Source organism: Narcine bancroftii, chromosome 10 (genome assembly GCF_036971445.1).
Source record: "Narcine bancroftii isolate sNarBan1 chromosome 10, sNarBan1.hap1, whole genome shotgun sequence".
Taxonomy (NCBI): domain Eukaryota; kingdom Metazoa; phylum Chordata; class Chondrichthyes; order Torpediniformes; family Narcinidae; genus Narcine; species Narcine bancroftii.
This window is the reverse complement of record NC_091478.1, coordinates 95,947,816-95,968,506: the sequence shown is the minus strand read 5'-3', so window position 1 is coordinate 95,968,506 and position 20,691 is coordinate 95,947,816. Positions and strand designations below refer to the sequence as shown.

Genomic DNA, 20,691 nt, shown 5'->3' with positions numbered 1-20,691 from the left:
GGTGATACAAAACTTCTGGTGTTTGAGAGGCTTTTATACAGGATTATCCCCTCAATGACCTGTGGCAGAAGAATTCTTAGCCAGCACTTCTCCTCCACAAATCCTTTGCACTGGCTGCCCCAAGATTCAGTGTCCCTTAGCATGTATTCCCGCAATATGGAATGTACTGGTTGGGAGCGTTCACTTATGATATTTTGTTGCACTGGAAGACATTTGGTTTGGCTTGGAATGCATCTCTGAGAATAGTCTGTAGATCAGAGAATCCTCTGCTTGCAGCTGCTCAGGATGAACCTTGACAAGAACCCTTGCATTCTTTTCCAGACCTTCTTTGTAAATGCAGTCCACAAATAGGAGGGCAATCGTGTCACTCTCATCACAGTTGGCATAAGGGTAATGTGCATTTGAAGTGAGACTCTAACTATGTTGGAAAGATTTAACAGAGAGGACCCCTCTCACTACAAAATAATTCACTAGATTGATCAGTGGGATAGGGGAAATTGTTCCATTAATGAGAAGATTAGGCATACTTTGCCTTTTTTCTCTCAAACTAGGCAATCTCATTGAAATATGCAAGTACAAAAGAGCACATACTCTAGTCCACATTAAAGGCAGACATGGAACAGCAGATAGTTTCAAGTTCCTAGGAGTAAACATTTTCAATGACCTGACATGGACCAACTATTGTGTCTGAGATCAAGAAAGCATATTGATGACTCTCTTTGAAAACTAAAGAAGTTCAGCATGCCCCCTCATCCCTTAACAGCTTCTACAGGAGCACCATCTAAAGCAGCCATTCTCAACTATGCCCCCCCCACCGCCCAACCAGGACAGGGCTCCCTTTCCTGGTTTTGGTTTCTTCTGTACTTCTCTCCTACTGACTATATAAAAAAACCTAAAAAAATATTTGTTATGTGAGGTGAAAAGAAAACAGGCTTGTGAGAGTACAGATCTATCACTATGCCTTGGCTTTCTGGAAACCACACCTATGGACCATACAGAAGTCCAACAGTGTATATAGTTACTGTATCTAGACTGTGCTTACAGCGATTGGCTGAGAGCTAAGCCACACCTATTGTCTGGGCCTTAAAGGGTTGTGTCCCTAGCCAGGTCGGATCATTCCGGACTGGTCGGCCACCTGTGAAGAGCTCCTGTCTTTTGCTAATAAAAGCCTTGGTTTGGATCAACAAGTCTTTGGTTCTTTCGACGAGCTCTACAAGGCTTTACTTAAATAAGCTGAGGCTCCCGTTGCGAATGGCTGATCTAAAGCATACTTGCTGGATGCATTGCACTGTGGTACAGGAGCTGCTCTGCCCAAGATCAGAAGAAGGTGAATGCAGCTGAGAACATCACACAATTTTTCCCTCCCTTCATCAACTCCATCTTCAAATCTCACTGCCTATGAAAGACAGCTAACAAACTGAATAACCCACCCCACCCTGATACAATTTCTTCCTCCTCCCATTGGCGAGAAGACTCAATAATGTGAAATTTTGCACCAACTGGCTTAAAGATAGTTTCTTCATTGCAGTTTTCAGGTTACTGAATGAATGCCACAAAAGAGCTCTTATGCTGTTCTTGCTTGGTACAAATGGATCTTTTTATTGTTACTCTCTAATCTATAATTGTGTTCTTTCCTCTCTACTTTGATCAGGAATGTGCACGTTAGAGTTGACTTTCTAGACTGCTCACAGAAGAACTCTTCTCACTATACCCAAGGCACAGTGACAATAAACCTGAATTTGAAAATTCTTACAGAACTAGAATGGTTTTTTTTAAAAAAATTTTATTTTTCACACCATAAATCACATTAGCCATGATATACACTATTTCTTTTTCACACATATACAGTGACTTTTTCTCCCCCACCCCCCCCCTCTCATCCATTTTAGGTATACAATCTAGGTTGCATTAAGCCAGTCAGACAATGTTGTCATTCAACAAAAATACACCAGAAATTCTACTGAGTCCATTCTTTTCTTTCCTTCTCCTTCCATCAACTTAGGTAATGTTTGTCCCCGGTAGGTTTTCGCTATTGTATTTAATGTAAGGCTCCCATACTTGTTCGAATATTTCAATATTATTTCTTAACCTATATGTTATTTTTTCTAATGGAATACATTTATTCATTTAAATTTAGTAGTTTCTTCCTTTTAATTTGGTTATGTATTCCATTAATATTTAAAGTCATATAGTTCAGCGTAGTCCTTTTATATTTTGTTTATCTTCTCTTTCCGTTTTTCCATCATTACCTTTCCTCCTTTTCCATTTCTGTTTTCTTATTTTCAACTCTTTATAAGACAACATTCCTACAACATCCAACATTTTCCTTATTCTCCTATTTCTATCTTATTTATCCCCAATCTCCCCTTCCCCTCCTGAGTTGTCCTTTATCCCTTGTCGGACAACCACATCTCCCCTCTCCATTTGGATTTGCGAATCCACTCGCAAGCGTCAACTGATTTTGCAGTGACCGCTATTTCCCCCCACCCCGCCCCCCCCAGAAAAGATTTCACTTTTCATATGTCACAAAGGTCACTCTTTTAATTCCCTCCTTATTCTCTCTATTCCATTACCTTCCCTTATTAATTCTTGTCTATACTATCTATATTTTCCTCTAAGTACAGATACATTCACGTATGCTCATTGTCTCTATTCACTCTTATACCTCTTTACCCGCATACATATCAATCGTGATCATTTTTACTCTCATTACCCGTCTTCATCCCTCAGTCTATTTTTGTCTTTACCCACATCCATATCAATCGTGATCATTTTAACTCTCATTACCCGTCTTCCTCCCTCAGTCTATTTTGTAATTGTTCTGCAAATTTTCGTGCTTCTTCTGGATCCGAGAATAGTCTGTTTTGTTGTCCTGGAATAAATATTTTCAATACCGCTGGATGCTTTAGTATAAATTTATACCCTTTCTTCCATAAAATTGCCTTTGCTGTATTGAACTCTTTTCTCTTCTTTAGGAGTTCAAAACTTATATCTGGATAAATGAAGATTTTTTGCCTTTTATACTCCACTGGTTTGTTGCCCTCTCTTACTTTTTCCATTGTCTTCTCCAGTACCTTTTCTCTTGTAGTATATCTTAGGAATTTTACTACAATAGATCTTGGTTTTTGTTGTGGTTGTGGTTTAGAGGCCAATGCTCTATGTGCCCTTTCTATTTCCATTTCTTGCTGTAGTTCTGGACATCCTAGGGTCTTAGGGATCCACTCTTTTATAAACTCCCTCATATTCTTGCCTTCTTCATCTTCCTTAAGGCCCACTATCTTTATGTTATTTCTTCTGTTATAATTTTCCATTGTATCTATTTTTTGAGCTAGTAGTTCTTGTGTCTCTTTAGTTTTTTTATTAGATTCCTCCAATTTCTTTTTTAAGTCTTCTACCTCCATTTCTGCTGCTACTGCCCACTCTTCCATCTTGTCCATTTTTTTTCCCATTTCTGTTAAGGTCATCTCCATTTTATTTATTTTCTCTTCTGTGTTGTTTATTCTTTTTCTTAAATCCTTAAATTCCTGTGTTTGCCATTCTTTAAATGACTCCATGTATCCTTTAATAAGAGAAAGTATATCCTTTATCTTGCCTTTCACTTCTTCTTCTATTTCACTGTACTCTTCCTCTTCCTCTTCTTCTTCCTCTGGGTTGGCCATCTGTTGTTTCTTTGTTGCCCTTTCCTTCTCTTCTTTCTTGTTTCTATTGTCTTCTGTGGTCTCTTCTTGCTGCAGGTGTTCTGCAGCTGTCGTTGCCGGCTGTGGAGATCGACTCCCCAGCTGGTCCCCCCTCCCGTCGGTGTGTTTTTTTTCATGCGCGGTTGCGCACTTTTACTCGGCTCAGCGAGCCATTTTTGTAGTCCATTATTTACCGACCTGAGGGAGCGGGTTTCTCTCTCCGCAGCGGGCCTCTTCGGACAGGTAAAGCCTTCACCTATTTCCTCCTTTGTCTTCTCTTCCTCTCTTCTTACCGTTGCTTTCGATTTTTCTTTTTTTGTCGACATCTTCTTTCCACCTTTATACGCACTTTTCTGTAACTTTTATTTCTGTGCCTTTGTGTTTTCCTTTGTTTTTCCCGACTTTTCTGGAGAGGGCTGGAGTTCACCATCCGGCCACTACTCCATCACGTGACTCCTCTCAAAAAACCCAGAACTAGAATGGTTGATGCTCTACTGGATCCAGAGGTCACAGTCTCAAAATAAGGAGTCTGGTATTCAGGACAGATAAGAGAGGATTTTTTAAATTCTAAATTCTATAGCTAATAGGATAGTGGAGGCTCAGTCTATGAGTGTATTCAAGATGAAGCTAGATAGATTTTTGTGTAATAAAGTAATCAAGAACTACAGGTTAATATAAGAAAGTGATGCTGGGTTAAAGATCAGCTATATTCAACTGAATGGCAGTGAGTGGATGAGGGGAAAACAGCCTCCTCCTGCCTCTATTTATTAAGGTCTTAAATTCTTAGTCTAACAATTATGCACATACTTAAGGCAACAAGGTTAGCATAATAGTTAGCGCAATGCTATTACAGCGCCAATTTTCTGGATCGGGGTTCAAATCCCGCGCTGCCTATAAGGATTTTGTACGTTTTTCAGTGTCTGCATGGGTTTTTACATTCTCTCCATGTCTGCAGATGCTCCGGTTTCCTCCCACCCATCAAAATGTAACAGGACTTCTAGCTCAATTGGGTGGCATAGGATCGTGGGCCGAAATGGCTGCTCCAGTGTTGTAGGTCTAAATTTTAAAAAAATTAGATATAATTTTACAACTCATCATTTTTCAGAATTTTAAAATTTATCAGTAAACTAATGTGAATGTACAGAATGACTGTATTACTAAATTAGTCTATTATTTTTTACATCTATTTCTCAAAATCAATTTTTTCTTATCATTTCTGTGTGGCAACCACAGTTCAAATTCACTGCTGCTGAGCTGAGAGATATGGCAAGGGGAAGAGAAATCATAGCCTCTTTGGCACTTGAGCATGTTCCAATGTATTTTAATCAAGGTGCCTCTCCGTCAGAGTTACATAATAGGAAGGAAGGAAAAGATAATGGATTTCTGCTTTCCACATTCCCTCGGTGCTGACCAAGAAAATTACCCCTACTATTCCTTATTTGACAAATAAATCAAAGCCATCGATTAACCAGGTTACAAAACAAAAGGTAATAAAAGAAACATGGAAAATGTTACAGTAACTTAATAAACTCTACATATTAAGGTGGGTAAAGGTACACAAAACTGTTTGAGATACATACCTGAACATCGAAAATCTTGGCCAACACTAACTGAAGACACAGAACATGTTAGATCACTATTGATTTCATAATCAATTAGGTCTGAACATAGAATCAAAGGATCTACAAAAAATAACGTATAAAACATTCCACTTAATATCTGTTTTTGTAAATGAAAAATTTCACAACATACTGGCAGGATTTCTGGCATTATATTTCATAAGAATAGGCAGAGAGGAAAAGGCGAGGCACTAGCTTGACTTCAGGATGAAATCAGTACAGTGGTGAGAAATTATGCTACTTTGTGAATCAAGGTCTAGAATCAATTTACTAGAGATAAGAGGTAACAATAGAAGTCACTGGTGTGTGCAATCTACAGGGTCCACAACAAAAGCAAAACTAGAAAAAAAAATTCATGATGACCTGCAAAAAATGTTTTCATTAATTGTGGGAGATTTTCAACCTCATACAGAACAGACAAATCAAAATAACAAAGTTAGCCTTGAGGATAAATGTTCAGTGTATTCCAGAAAGTTCTCAGAAGAATGTTGTGGAACCAACTGGGCAACAGACTATTTTCGATCTGATCATGTATCATAAGGGAGGACTAATTAATGATCTCATAGTAAAAGATTCTCTTGGGAAGTGATGATAATGTGATGGCATTTCATACTCAGTTTGAGAATGTGAAACTTCCACCTGAAACTAGTGTCTTAAACATGATTTCATAAGTATAAATATGATGTGCTTCTCCTCAAGTTTATGTTTGACCTCACTCTGATCATGGATGAGGCAGAGGACAGACATGTCATTGTTGTAGGATTGGTTGGGGAACTAAAATGATTGTCTCCAGGAAGCTTTAGTTTAGACCCACAGGGCATAGGTGCTTCGTGAAGTGGTCACCCATTCTGCGTTTGTCTCACCAATGTAGAGGGGGTATACTGAATGCACTAGATTAGGTTGAAATGATGTGCATGTAAAGCTCTGCTTCACCTGAAAGGTCTGTTTGTAGCCCTGGGTGGAGATGTAAGGACATGCTTTGCACTTTCTGCAGCTATAGGCTATTGGTGTTTGTCATCTGTATGAATGATGAAAATATACAAGCATGATTGGCAAGTTGGGGATGACTAAAGCGTCTGTTGTTGTAGGTAGTGAAGATGTTGCCAAAGACTGCAACAGGATCTTGATCAGTTGGATACGTGGACAGTGGAATATTTGATGCAATTTAACACAGAAATGTAAGTGTTGCATTTTGCGATGTCTAACATGGGTAGAACCTGCACAGTGAATAATAGGGATCTATTGGAGAGTGGAGAGATTGAGGAGTATAGGTACACAGTACCTTAAAAGTGGAGTCACAGGTGGATAAGATGGTCAAACATCACAAGTCAGAGATTTGAGTATATAATTTGAAATTTGAAATTTCATGTTGCATTTGTGTAAGATGTGTATGAGGCCCCATTTGGAGTATTCTGTTCAATTTTGGTCAGTATGCTACAGCAAATATGTTGTCAAGCTGGAAGATTTGTGAGGATGTTGGCAGGAGTCGGGGGCTTGAGCTACAGGGAAATATTTAGTAGGCTTGGGCTTTGTTCCTTGGAGCGCAGGAGATGGTAGGGTGTTCAAGTAGAGGTATACAAAATCAAGAGATGAATAGATCAGGTGAACCCAGAGAATCTTTAGTCCAGAGTAGGGGAATCAGTAATTAGAGGACCTAGACTTAAGGTGAAAGAGGGAAGAGATTTAATACTCAAGTCAAGCAGAAAGATTTATCCCTGCAAAAAGTGAATAGGGGGTAGAGAGGGGAATATGTGGCTGGTAGTGGGATCACACTGAAGTTGGCTCATGTGTCAGAGAGAAGAATATGTCAAATGTAGGGACTGGTGGGTTTGAAAGTGAGGACGAGGGGTTCTGTCATTGCTCTGCCCGGGGGAAAGTAGGGTAAGGGCAGAATATGATAAATAGAGAAGATGCAGGTCCAGGCTTTAGCAATGACAGTATAGGGAAAATCCATGTTTATTAAAGAAGAGGACATTTCAGATGTTTTGGAATGCAAAACTTTATCTGAGGAACAGATACAGTGAGAGGAGAGGAATTGTGTAAAAGGGATGGGAAGAGATATAATCCAGCAAGTTGGTGAATTTGATATCCGTGGATGATGGGTTGTCCCCTGAGATAGAGATGAGAGGTCAAGGAAGGAAAGAGTTTAATGGCATGAACATTGATTTTTCTAATTTTATGTAACCCCCCACCCCCATCTGTTTCCATGGTCTTCTTTACCTACTCCCGTACTTAATTCTTTTTCTCTCTCTCACTTTTCTTTCTCTCTGCTTCCCAATGGTTTCTCCCTCTACCTGTCTCTCCACTTCCTACATTCTATCACGTCTGGGCCTCTTCCCCAGCTCTTGCCCCTATTAAATATATAATTTCAACTTTCCACCTTAATGATGATAAAGGGTTCTGACTCAAAATATTGATGGACCATTTCTATCCATTGCTGCTGCCCGACCTGCTGAGTATCTCCAGCAATATTTTGTCTGCTCAAGATTCCAGTATCTGCAGCTTTTGTGTTTATATAAATGTGAAACTGGTTAAAGTGGACTTAGAAAATAAATTAAAAGCTGAGACAGTAGATAAGGTTCTGATGCACATGAAGGTAGTGAAATCTCTTGCAGCTGATCAGATATATCCAAGAACACTGTGGGAAGCTAGAGAGAAAATTGCAGGTGCCTTGGCTGAGATTTATGAGTTCATTAAGTACAGGTGAGGTGCCAGAATGGAGGGTGGCAAATGTGGTGCCTCTACTCAAGAAAAGCTTCAGGGAAAAGACTGGGAACTACATGCCAGCGAGTCCAACATCTATGATTGGTAAGTTACTAGTAAGCATTCTGAGGGAGAAGATTTACGTACACTCGGATGGATAAGGTTTAATCAGGGATAGTCGGCATGCTTTTGTAACTGGGAGGTCATGTCTCAGAAATCTGAGATTTCTTTTGTAGAAGTGACCAATAAGATTGACAAAGGCAGAGTTGCAGATGTATATATGGATTTCAGAAAGGCATGCAATAGGGTTAAGCACAGGAGGCTGCTCTAGGTTAGATCGAATGGGATCAAGGTGAGATAGCAGAATGGATAGAAATTTGGCTTCATGGCAGAAAGCAGAGGATGATTGTAGAATCAGACTGGAGACCTGTGGCTAGTGGTGTGCCGCAAGGTTTGGTGCTGGGCCTGTTGCTGTTTGTCATCTATATCAATCAGTCATATGGCATGACTACTAAATGTGCAGATGTCATTAAAGTATCTGCTATTGCAGATAGTGAAGAAAGTTGCCAAAGATTAGAGGGGGATCTTGATCAGGTGGGCAGGTGGGCAGGCGAATGTTTGAAGGAATATATTACAGAGAGGTGGTAAATCTGTGGAATTTGTTGCCATAGGTGGTTATGGAGGCTAAGCCATTGGGTGTATTTCAGGGAGAGACTGATAGGTTCTAGATTAGCCAGCAGATCAACGGTCATGGGGAGAAGACCAGACAGGGGGGCTGAGTGTGAAAATGGATCAGACCAAGATTAAATGGTGAGGCAGACTTAATGGGCTGAATAGCCCATTTCTGCTCCTATGTCTTTTGATCTAATGGAAATGTGAGGTGTTGCATTTTGGGAGGTGGAACATCAGAAGGACCTACATAGTGAATGATAGAGATCTGGGAGCACGTTAGAGCAGATGGATCCAAGAGTACAGGTACAGGGGAATTCATAACCAGAGGACGTAGGTTTAAAGTGAGGGGGACAAGATTTAGTGGGAACCTTTGAGGTTCCTATAATGGGGTGACCAGATGTGCACACTGTATTCCAAGTGTGGCCTAACCAAAGTTTAATAGAGCTTCAACATATCTTCCTTACTTTTCTTCTCAATTCCCTTCCCAGTGACACCAAGCACACAACAGGTCTTTAACACCCAATCTTTCTACGCAGCCACTTATAAAGAGCTATGGACATTGGCCCCCATTTCTCTCTGCACATCATTGCTTTTTAAAGTACGCAATTAAATGCATATATTCCCATCGCATTAGACCACTGAAAGTGCAACACCTCACACTTGAACAAACAAAATTTCATTGAGAAATTTAGCATAATTTGGAATGATCTGTCATGGTTGAACATAAAGAAGCTGGAAGGACTCAGCAGATCAGGCAGCATCCATGGATATTTGGTAAATGTTTCAGTTCTGGAACTTTTATTGAGACTAAAGTAGGATGAGGAAATAACAAGTCTATAAAGGGAGAAAAAAAGAGAGGGGCAGAGGGTCAGGGAGGGAATGAGATGATTGGGTTGGGAGGGCAGAGGTTTGGGGTGGAGCCAAGAGGTGATAGGGTATTGGACTGAAGAAGGTGGGAGAGGTGGAGAAACAGGTAGAGGAAGAGACCATAAGGTAGGGGAGAAGAGGGGAGAACAGATTGCAAAGAAAAGTGAAAACTGGAGTAGGAAGCATTTGACAAACCTAACCACTTTATTCAAGAGTTTTCTTATGCTATTATTATATTTTGGATGAGAAGTGCTCCTTACCCACATTTTTCTGTTTGTTTCTCTTTCCCCTAATCGGAGGAGGTCTTTCGAAAAGATTCTGTCTGTGAAAGGAAATACAATCACAAACATTGAAATTTTCATTTGGATTTAAAAAGGAATAATTTATCCAGAAAGATTTAAACAAAACATTATACCACTTCAGAAATTCTGTTGGATCATATTTAAATCATATAACTGCAAACACTTCCCGCACAGACAACGTCACTTCCTATTGTCATAGTTTTTGTAATTCTCTGTAGCACAGAAACTGGATTTTGCCTTTTGGTGCATTAATCATATTCTGTATATGGTGCAAACATCTATTTGGATCACCCATAAAAAAGTCACTGTGAAGAACAGTGGTTCTGATATGTAAAATATAAAAAAGCTGTATGTGGTGATGGAACAACCAGTTAAGGGATTTCAAATAAACCTGAGCATGGAAACTGAGGCTATCAGATAGTGTGGTCAAGACATCAATGTCAGAATGGGTGACTTCTAATCGATGTTTGATATGCTCCCAGCTTTTCTGACTGTTCAATTAAGATTATAAATTGCATGTCAAATCTCTAATTTATACAGGTGCCTGTCCTGCATCGGACTTGTTAGCCACAAACGAGCCTGCAGCTGACGTGGACTTTTTACCCCCTCCATAAATCTTCGTCCGCGAAGCCAAGCCAAAGAAAGACAGGTGAGGAAAAAAATGTGGTGTGAGACTAGCAATATCATCAGATATATGTGTAGTGAACTGGGATTCACTAGAAGTGTCCTGTATTGATGGCTGGCCCCGCCTCCCAGCTCCTCCCCCGGGAGCCCGTATATAACCGTGGTTTCCTGCCTAAACCATGAACCCCTCTGAAGCCTGTTACAACACAGCTTACCTGCGTTGTAAGCTAATAAAAGCGTTAGTTCTCCCTCCATTCGAGTGTGAGCTTTTATCTATGCTACAATGTGACAATGGGATCAGCTACAGCTTTGTCAAATAGAGCATACTTGAAGGTCACACTCCTGCTCCTAATTTGTACTTTCATATGTAACTGATGCAAGAAGTGATCAGATACTTTCAGCTAAATTGTGGACAGAAGTACCTGGAGCAAATACCTATTTAAAGCAGGCCTTATAGATCTAAATTTTATGCTTGTAGGTCCACATTTTCACATTACTCTCATCGAGGAACAAGATTTTCACAAAACAACTCAACGACTTTTTAATTTTATTTTCACCTCAGTTTATTTGCAAGAAATGTCCATCATGTTCCAAGGTACCATCACTATGCTAACTAAGATAGATTAAGAACAAAACAGTATTGTGGAGCATTATTGCTCAATAGCAGGTGCAGAATCATATTCTATCATAATTTATAATCTCATGTCTTTTATCTCATCCATCATCATGTCATGACCAGTGCTGATTCAATGAAAATTAATATCTGTCCTGTTCATTTTTAGAATTATGGCATCCATTGCTTTTCTTTCTCATTTGTCATACCAAAGTATAACATTTCACGTATCTCAGCATTAAATGTAATGTACTACATATCTGCCCTTTTGGCTAGCCTGTTGATATCTCTAACACTAGCCCCATCACATTTCTTTTTGCCTTCATGTTTCGTGTCAGCTTCAAATTTGGAACACCCAACTCCAATGTATATATATTTTAAAAAATGTAAATTTAGACATGCAGCACAGAAACAGGCCGCTTTGGCTCACGAGCCCATGCCGCCTAATTTACACCCAATTAACTTATACCTCTCGGTATGTTTTGAACGGTGGGAAGAAACCTACACCCCAGAGAAAACCCACACAGACATGGGGAGAACATACAAACTCCTTGCAGAGCGCGCAGGATTTGAACTTTGGTCCCGAATGTTGGTACTGTAAAGGCATTGCGCAACCGCTACGCCAACTGTGCTGCCCCTATTAAGGAAAGGAGTGGGACTAAGCCCTGAGCGAAATCCTGCAGGGTGCATTGCTTTAGTCTGTAAACATTTCATTATTATAGTTCACTTCCTGTTACTTAAGCCAATTTTCTATTCATGGTCATATTGGCCCTTTTACTCCACAACCTTCACCTTGATAATAAACCTATTACATGGAGCTTACTGGAAGTCATCCTCTCTTCCTTCATCGATTTTCTTTGCTACTGCAGCAGTTACGTGAATGTTGTGCTCCTTTAACAAATCCATGGTGGTTTTTTCGATACAATATTCATATGCCCAACTGACTGCTAATTTTATCCCTGAAATATCTCCACTACTGAGACTAAACTAACCACTTTATAGTCAACTGGTCTATTTTTCTGAACAAGGAATCAAATTGCAATTTGTTCTGCAATTTTATATCATTATGCAGTTTTAAATCCTCAAGCATCAATCCTGAATCTATGGTCTTTATAACTTTCCCTTACTTCTCATGGCAAGTAGTTTTCATTCAACTGGTACAACTGATTTATCCACTCTAAGTGCAGGTATCCTTTTTCATATCCCCTGCAGCAATTCATAGCCTATCCAAAATTTCAATTACATCTATTTTTCCATGATGAATAAAGTACTAAGTTGGTCAAGCCTTCTGCCTCCTTGAGTAAACTACCAGGCAGCAACTTTAAGATTATCCTGGAAGGAGATTTACAATTGGCAGCCATTGATAAAACATATAGAAAATTAAAAATAAACAAGAGATGCTGGAAATCTGAAATAAAAGCAGAAAAAAGCTGTAAAACCCCAAGGCAGGCAGCATCTGTGTAAAGAGCCATTTCCTCCACATGGAGTTCTGAAATAAGATCTAAAAATTACTCTTCTTTTCCAGAGATGCTGCTTGTCCTGTTGAGTTTTTCCAGCACTTTTTGTATCAAAGCAGATTGAAATACGGTTTCAATTATCCAAAATGGTCGGGACTTGGCCAATGTCAGATTTAAGTTTTTTTCGGAGAACTGGTCATTTAAAAATAGCCCAGTAGCAACAAGCATTAAAATAAGGTTTAATTCTCACCAGAAAAATGCCGGCCACTGCCAGTCACCCACACTTCTCCACCAAGGTCCCCGTTGCTGCCAGCAGCCCGACATCCCCGATCAGTTCAGCTCCGAAAAAATTTCAGATAAATGAAGATTTCTGATTTGTTTCAGATACCCTGATTTATCTGAAATTTAAATTTTTTTTTGGAGAATCTGATTTTGGATAATTGGACCTGAACTGTACTGTGGCACAGAGGATCAGACTAATGATTTGCACTGATGATTCCTTTTTGGATGAACAATCATTTGCTGAATTGTTATGTTATATTATGTTATATTGGGACCATAGTTTGAGGGTATGATTATAGATTATTAATTGACTTGAAACTTATTTCTCTTTCAAGCATCTCTGCACATCCAAATTAAATTAGAGAAATATCAATGAGGTTCAAAATCTAGATCATATGGTTCAAAATACAATATTAAATTGTATTCCATTCATACACCAGCTCGTGGTCAGTAATGCATTCAAGCAACGAGAAAGATCCTTAGCTGGAAATTTGATCATTGTCATGCAATATAAAAGGAGGAAGTATGTGATGTGAGTTGAATTCCAATCTGAAATTTGATTTTGCATAGGTCAATAAAAGATGAAGTTCTATATAGTATTTCAATCCTCCATAGTTCATAGTTTCTTTAATATCCTTAGGATATCCCAGAAATTTGCAGCAGGTGACTACATTTTTTCTTGCAAGTGAAATGCCAATTTGGAAAAGACTTTGCAAATAATAATAGTTAGTGTTTTGAATTAATGTAGTATTTTTGACGCATTAAAGATTAACTTTTTGCTAAGCCTTAACACACCTTTCCTTTTCAGATGCTCGAAACTTTGCTGCACAATTAAAAAATTTAAAGCACTGCAATTTTTCTTTTAATCTTTTAAACATTATTTTCCTACTTACTCATCACAGATGATGACACATCTCTGCTCATAATCTTGCTTGTCGGTCGTTTCTTGCTTTTCCTTTGATGTGTCTGTTCTTGGTACTGTGGGTTCTGGCACCGTTACAGGTGGATTAACAGCCTTTCTACATGTCAAAAACCAAGAGTTTGTGCCATGTTGCTGACGAGTTTCTGGAAACCCAAGTCTGTCCTTACTATTAAAAATGTCTTGAGGCCCTTTGTTGCAAGCTGTCTCCTTGCTCATATCCTGCTTCTGACCCTGTGCCTGCCTTGCTTTCACATCAAAATTTATTTGATCAACTTCCATGGTCGCCAACAGAGATGCATTGTTATTTTCTCCAATTTCTTCCTGTGGAACATTATCTTCCATAAATATTTGTCTCCTGACTTTTTTCTAAAACATAAAGTATATAAAATATGTTACAATATTTGATAATTTAATTTGGTTTGTTTTCAATAATTAAAACAGAATGAATATTTCTGCATGGTTTTGGACGTAAGCATTGTAGACAGTGTTAGAAACTGATGGCAAGCTACCATCTTAACAAATGCAGTTAATTTTATATTACAGAATTGTGTGTCCCCATACAACTTAACACTTCATGTGTGCTGGGACAATAGTGGACCAACTTCACTTGATGCTAGCGCCACTTCACAAGGCAAAAAAATTAGCCATAGCCTTCAAACACAATCATCATATAGTATGCCATATTGGAAAATGAGCAAAGACGAACATAATACAAAGCACAGAGTATTTCAAGTTTGTTTCAATACTCCCGAATGATCGGGTCTCCACAGCTGTATGTGGCTATGAATTTCACAAATCCAGGACCCTCTGGCTAAAGAAATTTCTCCTCATTTCAGTTTTAAATGGGTACCTTCTAATTCTAAGACTGTGCCCTTTTGTCCTAGATTCACCCACCAAGGGAAACATCTTATTCATATCTACTCTGTCCAATCCTTTCAGCATTCAAAATGTTTCTATGGGATCCCCTCTCATTCTTCTATCCTCTAATGAATATAGTCCAAGATCCACCAAACATTCCTCATATGTTAGCCCTTGCATTCCAGGAATCATCCTGGTAAATCTTTTTTCTCTCTCCAACATCCCTTCTAAGGGGCTCAAAACTGCACAAAGTACGTGAAATGAGGTCTCACCAGTGCCCCAAAGAGCCTCTTCAACACCTCTTTACTATTCCCCTTGAAACAAATGCCAATCCAACCTGATGGTTAGCCTTTAGGTAATCCTGCATGAGTACCCCCAAGTCCCTTTGCAGTTCCGAATTTTGAATTTTCTCCCCATCCAAATAATATTCTATTTGTTTATTTCCTCTTCCAAAATGTACAACTGTGTTTTTCTCAACGTTATATCTCATCTACCATTTCTTTGCCCACTCTCCTAAGCTGCCCAAGACTCTCTGCAACCTTTCAGTTTCTATAATGCTTCCTACTCCACTACCTATCTTGGTGTCATCTGCAAACTTTGCCACAAAACTATTCACTCCGTAATCTAAATCATCAATATACATTGTAAATAGAAGTGGCCCTAACACTGACCCCTGTGGAACAACACTAGTAACCAGCAACAACCAGAACAGGATCCTTTTATATCCACCCTTTGATTTCTGCCTATTAGCCAATGCTCCTCCACCCAATCTAATATCTTTCCTATAATCCCATGGGCTCTCATTTATTAAGCAGCCTCTTATGCAGCACCTTATTGAAGGCCTTTTGAAAATGCAAATACACAACACTTACACCCTCTCCCTTGTTCATCCTACTTGAGATTTCCTCAAAAAATTTCAATAGATTGGTCAGACAGGATCTTCCCTTCATGAAACTATGCTGGCTTGGACCTATCATGTCATGCACCTTGAGATATTTCATAACCTCGTCCTTGAGAATTGACTAATAACTTTCCAATTACTGATGTCAGACTAATAAGGCCTATAATTTCCTTTAATCTGCCTCCCTCCTTTCTTAAACAGCAAAATTACATTTGCGACCTTCCAAACCTCCAGAACCATGCCAGAGTCTCTTGATTTCTGGAAAATCAATTCCAATACCTCCACTATCTTCAAAGCCACCTCCTTCAGAACCCGTAGATGCACCTCATCTATCTTATAGACTTATCTATCTTTAGTCCATTCATCTCAGTAGGCACAATCTCTCTAGTAATCCTGACTGCTTAATTCTATTCCCTGAGAACTCTATCAGGTATTTTGCTACTGTCTTCCTCAATGAAGACTGACCCAAAATACTCATTTAGTTCCTCTGCCATCTCTTTGTTACCTATTATAATTTCTCCAGCATCATTTTCAAACGGTCATATATCTAACTATGTTAGATGAACATATGGAATATGTTCTTAAATGCCCATATTCTCTCACTCAAGTTGACACCACTGAAGGCCCTTCCTACAGAGAAGAAAATAATGAGACCAAATTTGGAGGGAGAATTACATGCAATAGCTCTCACTTAAACTTTATTAAAAACAAAATTGAGAGTGAAAATTGAATTCAAAATGAGGAGGTAGGGAAAAGAAATATTACCTTTAGGTTATTACATAAAAATATTCCTTCATCAACAGTAAAAATATTTAAATGTTATAAGAATTAAGATTAACTGAATAAGTGCCAAACCATTAACTGCTGATCCTGGTATTGATTTTTATTTTCTTCAGCTCCAGAACATGATGAAATGAATGTAGGAATAATAGAATCTTCCTCTTTGCATCCAGTTATTCTTTGGTGAATATCTAGTTTTCTTTTTGCTGGGGTAAAATTCAGATTTTTTCCACATCTTTTCAATTCATTTGTCTTTGCACTAATGGTGCCTGATTTATCCAATAATTGAAGTTCTCTGTAATCTTTCATTGATACACCTTCTCCTTCTTCCATTCTCTGGTTCATTCCTGTGAGTGATGAATCACATGACTGAAAATTTGGGTGTACAAATGAACTTGGTGCAGTAGCTGTCTGCTGTACGTTCATATCTTTAATGTTGCTGCTCAGCTGGATTGGGAGAGTTAATGGAAAAAAGATGAAGTAAAATGTAATTTTTTCCCAAATCGTTAATTAATTCATAACGTGCACCTGTAATGACATCTCCAACAGTCTAGGAAATATTTATATAATGCTTGCTGTGATACTAAGGTACAAAGTCTATAAGTTCCCACTATTTACTCTTACATAAGTAGACTTAAACTTGTGCCCAATTTGGAATCTAAAAGTAGTTTCAGGAACCACTGCCTATGTAGGCAGGTGGAAGTGTGGTGTGTTGGGAATCAACTGTTCCCCCTACTCCTGGTTATTATTTAGTGTTAAGTGATGCATTGGTAGATACTGTTCAAGATGGGAGTGGAGTAACTGAGATGTTTCTTGCTCCCATTCATGTCACTTAAAGAATAGCCACTTGTATGTGTGAAAAAGAAATAGTGTATATCATGGCTAATGTGATTTATGGTGTGAAAAATAAAAAATTTAATTAAAAAAAAAAAGAATAGCCACTTGGACATCAATTTTTTTTAGGACATGAAACTATGATTTATTATGCTGCCTGTTCAGAAGGAAAAGAACAATAATCTTTGTTCTCCATATATTATTTTTAAATGCACAGTAAACTGGGAATCAATTTTCTTGGAGAGTGCACAAAGCTCCAAACAAAGTGCACTACTCTGACACGATGGGGGAAGAGCTGACCCTGAAAAACAGTTGCCTCCTGGTGGATTCCTCATGGTGATAATGGAGCTTTCCGGAAAGCTCCATTATTCCTGCTGCAACAGGTGAATGGCTAAGGAAGACAGTACAAACAAAAAAAAACTACAGCAGCTGATAAAAGACAAAGCATATTTCAATTCTTCTTAAATTATTTTCATAGTCGTTCTATTCCAAAACTCATGGCACATGTTCACAAATATACTCTAATAATTAAGACTGGTGAATGCACCTGTTTCTTTTGACTTCATGCAAACTCTAACTGCAAAGTTGCAGTCTCATTCAAGTATCTTTCTGGCACAGGCTATTCTGCATAAAGCTCCTATCCCAAAAAACTTCAATTTACAATTATTTCAAATTCTTCCTTAGCCTTTTCTCTAAGTTCACAAGACTGTATTATGCACCTTCTTCCATGCCACTTATTTCATGTATTACTGTACTGTTCTCATTCCATGCCCTTAATTCTGAATCTCCTGCCTCCAGTTCTCTCTCCCTTCCTTAAAATGTATATTTTTGGACAATTTGCTCTTATATTTTAGGGGCCACATTTTTTTGTTGGTAACACTTCTATGAGAATTCAGCAATATATTATACAAGAATTACAGACACAAATTGTTTTTTTATTAAAGAGAAAACATTATATAATGAATAAATATTTAACCACCTCTTGCTGCTTTTCTAATTTCTCTATCCTATGCAGAAATTCTTCTGCAAATTTCCAGTGATTTTTCAGGCTGATATCCTTTGGGTTTGAAGTAACTGTATCGTCTTTGAAACAACAATTCGCCGTCAGATTGTTCGACAGTTTCTCAGCTTAGAAAGAGTCAACAGCAAAGACAAGAATGAGCAAATATTTTTCTAAAATCAAATACAAAATTTCCAATCCCAGTTAATATTGCACTCTCCTTCAGCTGGTACACAGCTTTACGGGCATCAGCCACATTTACTTTGTTTTAGATGTAGTTAATATTACTAAGTTCACATTTAACTGCCCCCAGTTAATTTGAATAAGTGGCAATGGGGTAACTCCTTTAATTTCTGCAGACCTTAAGCTACCAAATAAAGAATTCTAGTATTAGTAATTTATGAAGACATATGTCTATATAAGGATGATGAATGGATTGGAGAGGAATTGGAATCATAACCATATAGCCCATATCAATGTCGACCCTCAATGCCCATCTATACTAATCCCATTACCATCATTTTGTCCATAGTTTTCTGTTCCTTAGCAAATTCATGTATTCATCTAAATATGTTTTTAAAAACATTGTGAGATTCCCTGCAACAATTCTTCTTCCTTTCCCACATAATGCACTTCCCAATCCTCTGGGTAAAAAGGTCCCCCTCAGACCCCCCCAAAACTACTAACCCTAAACCAATGGCTTCTAGTTTTAGATGGTTAGTTTTAATCTTGCAAAACATGGAGGTGGAGATTCCCAAATATTCATTGCTCCTTTCCTTCTGCACGGAAGAGGCTGCAGATTTGAGTGATGCTGACGAAGAAATCTAGCCACATTGTGGTAAATAAAGTTATTAGAGTATTGGAACAGGCCCTTTGACCCAATGTCCATGCTGATCTTTGCAAATTCCATTAACCTGCATTTGGCCAGTGTCGCTCTAAATCTATCCTATCTATATACCTGTCCAAAGGCTTTTTAAAATGTTATACTTGTAAGAATGTCTATCACAAGCTTCTGCATGAAAACCTGCCTCTTTTAAAGCTTACCCAATCACTTTAAATCTAGTATGTTTCAGAAAAGTCTATGATTATTCACGTTATTTCATTTTTTATATACCTTTTTAAGATCACTCTACAGCTTCCTTTGCTCCAAGGAGAAAAGTCCAAGCCTATCCAGTCTCTACTAATAACTTAAGCTCTCCAGGCCTGGTGAATCCTCATGAATCTTTTTTTGAACCCTTTCCAACTAAATGACACCCTTCCTACAGCAGGGCAACCAGAACTGCCTACAATGTCTTTTACATCTGTATACTTGATATCCTAAATGATAAAGCCAAACAGGGCAAATGCGTTCTTTACCACCCTATCTGCCTGTGTTGCCACTTTCAGTGAACTATGTGCCTATACCTCGAGATCTCTCTATTCTACAATACTTCCAGGACCTACCATTTACTGTGTATGTCTTGCCTTTAGTTTGACTTAGCAGAATGCTACAGCTTGCATTTATCTGAATTAAACTTTATCTGCTATTCCATACCCAGTTGATCAAGATCCCATTATATTCTTCGACAGCCTTCTTCACTGTCCACATTATGGAAGCAGTTCAGCAAAGGCTTTTTTGACCAATACCTGGAATAGGAATTGTTTTATGAAGAAAGGTTGGAAATGCTTAGCTTGTATCTACTGGAATCCAGAGAAGTAAAAGGCGATTTAATTGGAACATACAAGATCCTTAAGGGTCTTGACAGAGTGGATATGGAAAGATACTTCCTCTTGAAATCACCTCAAACAGGTTGTCACTGTATACAAAAAAAATCCTATTTAAAGCAGGGGAGGAGGCTATACGTTTTCTAATTGTTTACTTACTTATGACCTGGCAACACTGTAGAACAAAAGTGGCTGCTTTCCTCTGCTCTTCATCCTGGGATTCAGCTACTATTTGGATCATGAGTGGAAGCCCATTGCTTTTCAGTAGCTGATACTGATGTACTTCTGAAAAAAAATTGAAAGGTAAAGCAACAATACGATCATTGTAAAAGGTGTTTCCCAAATGATATGATATATATGTGAACAGATTCACCAAATTTCTTACTTGCTGCAGTGACACAGATGCAATAGTCTATATTATATTACCACTCTTTGCCATCAGACAGAAAAAAGAGATTATAAATATAAAAGGGGAGATAAATAAATATTCACAATTACAGAAGAGTGGTATTTCAGGAGTGTTTATCGATTATTTGGTGGTCCCTGAGTAGTTCATGGTTAGGGTAGTAAGGTGAGATTCAAAAGTTTGATAGCTATTAGAAAATAAGTGTTCTTGAACCTGGAGGTGCTGGACTTTTGCCTGAAGGTAGAAGCAAGAGACGTCTGTGACCAGGGAAATAGGAGATCCATTAAGATGTTGACTGTTTTGGAGGAGTCACGCGATGGAGTAGTGGCCGGACGGTGAACTCCAGCCCTCTCCAGAAAAGTCGGGAAAAACAAGAGAAAACACAAAGGCACAGAAATAAAAGTTACAGAAAAGTGAGTATAAAGGTGGAAAGAAGATGGCGACAAAAAAAGAAAAGTCGAAAGCAACGG

At 38.5% G+C, this 20,691-nt stretch overlaps 1 protein-coding gene across 7 annotated transcripts in view; it reads right to left on the bottom strand.

Moving 5' to 3' along the window:
* Window positions 1-20,691, bottom strand: part of terb1 (telomere repeat binding bouquet formation protein 1) — a 108,206-nt gene that overhangs the window by 37,432 nt on the left and 50,083 nt on the right. For all 7 annotated transcript variants that reach the window (XM_069902034.1, XM_069902030.1, XM_069902032.1 and 4 more), the window contains 6 exons: window positions 19,975-20,100; window positions 18,091-18,239; window positions 16,353-16,724; window positions 13,710-14,104; window positions 9,799-9,860; window positions 5,258-5,359 (listed from right to left, as the gene is read on the bottom strand). In XM_069902034.1, the coding sequence (XP_069758135.1) occupies window positions 5,258-5,359; window positions 9,799-9,860; window positions 13,710-14,104; window positions 16,353-16,724; window positions 18,091-18,239; window positions 19,975-20,100 (1,206 nt within the window). The remainder of the gene's footprint in view (window positions 1-5,257; window positions 5,360-9,798; window positions 9,861-13,709; window positions 14,105-16,352; window positions 16,725-18,090; window positions 18,240-19,974; window positions 20,101-20,691) is intronic.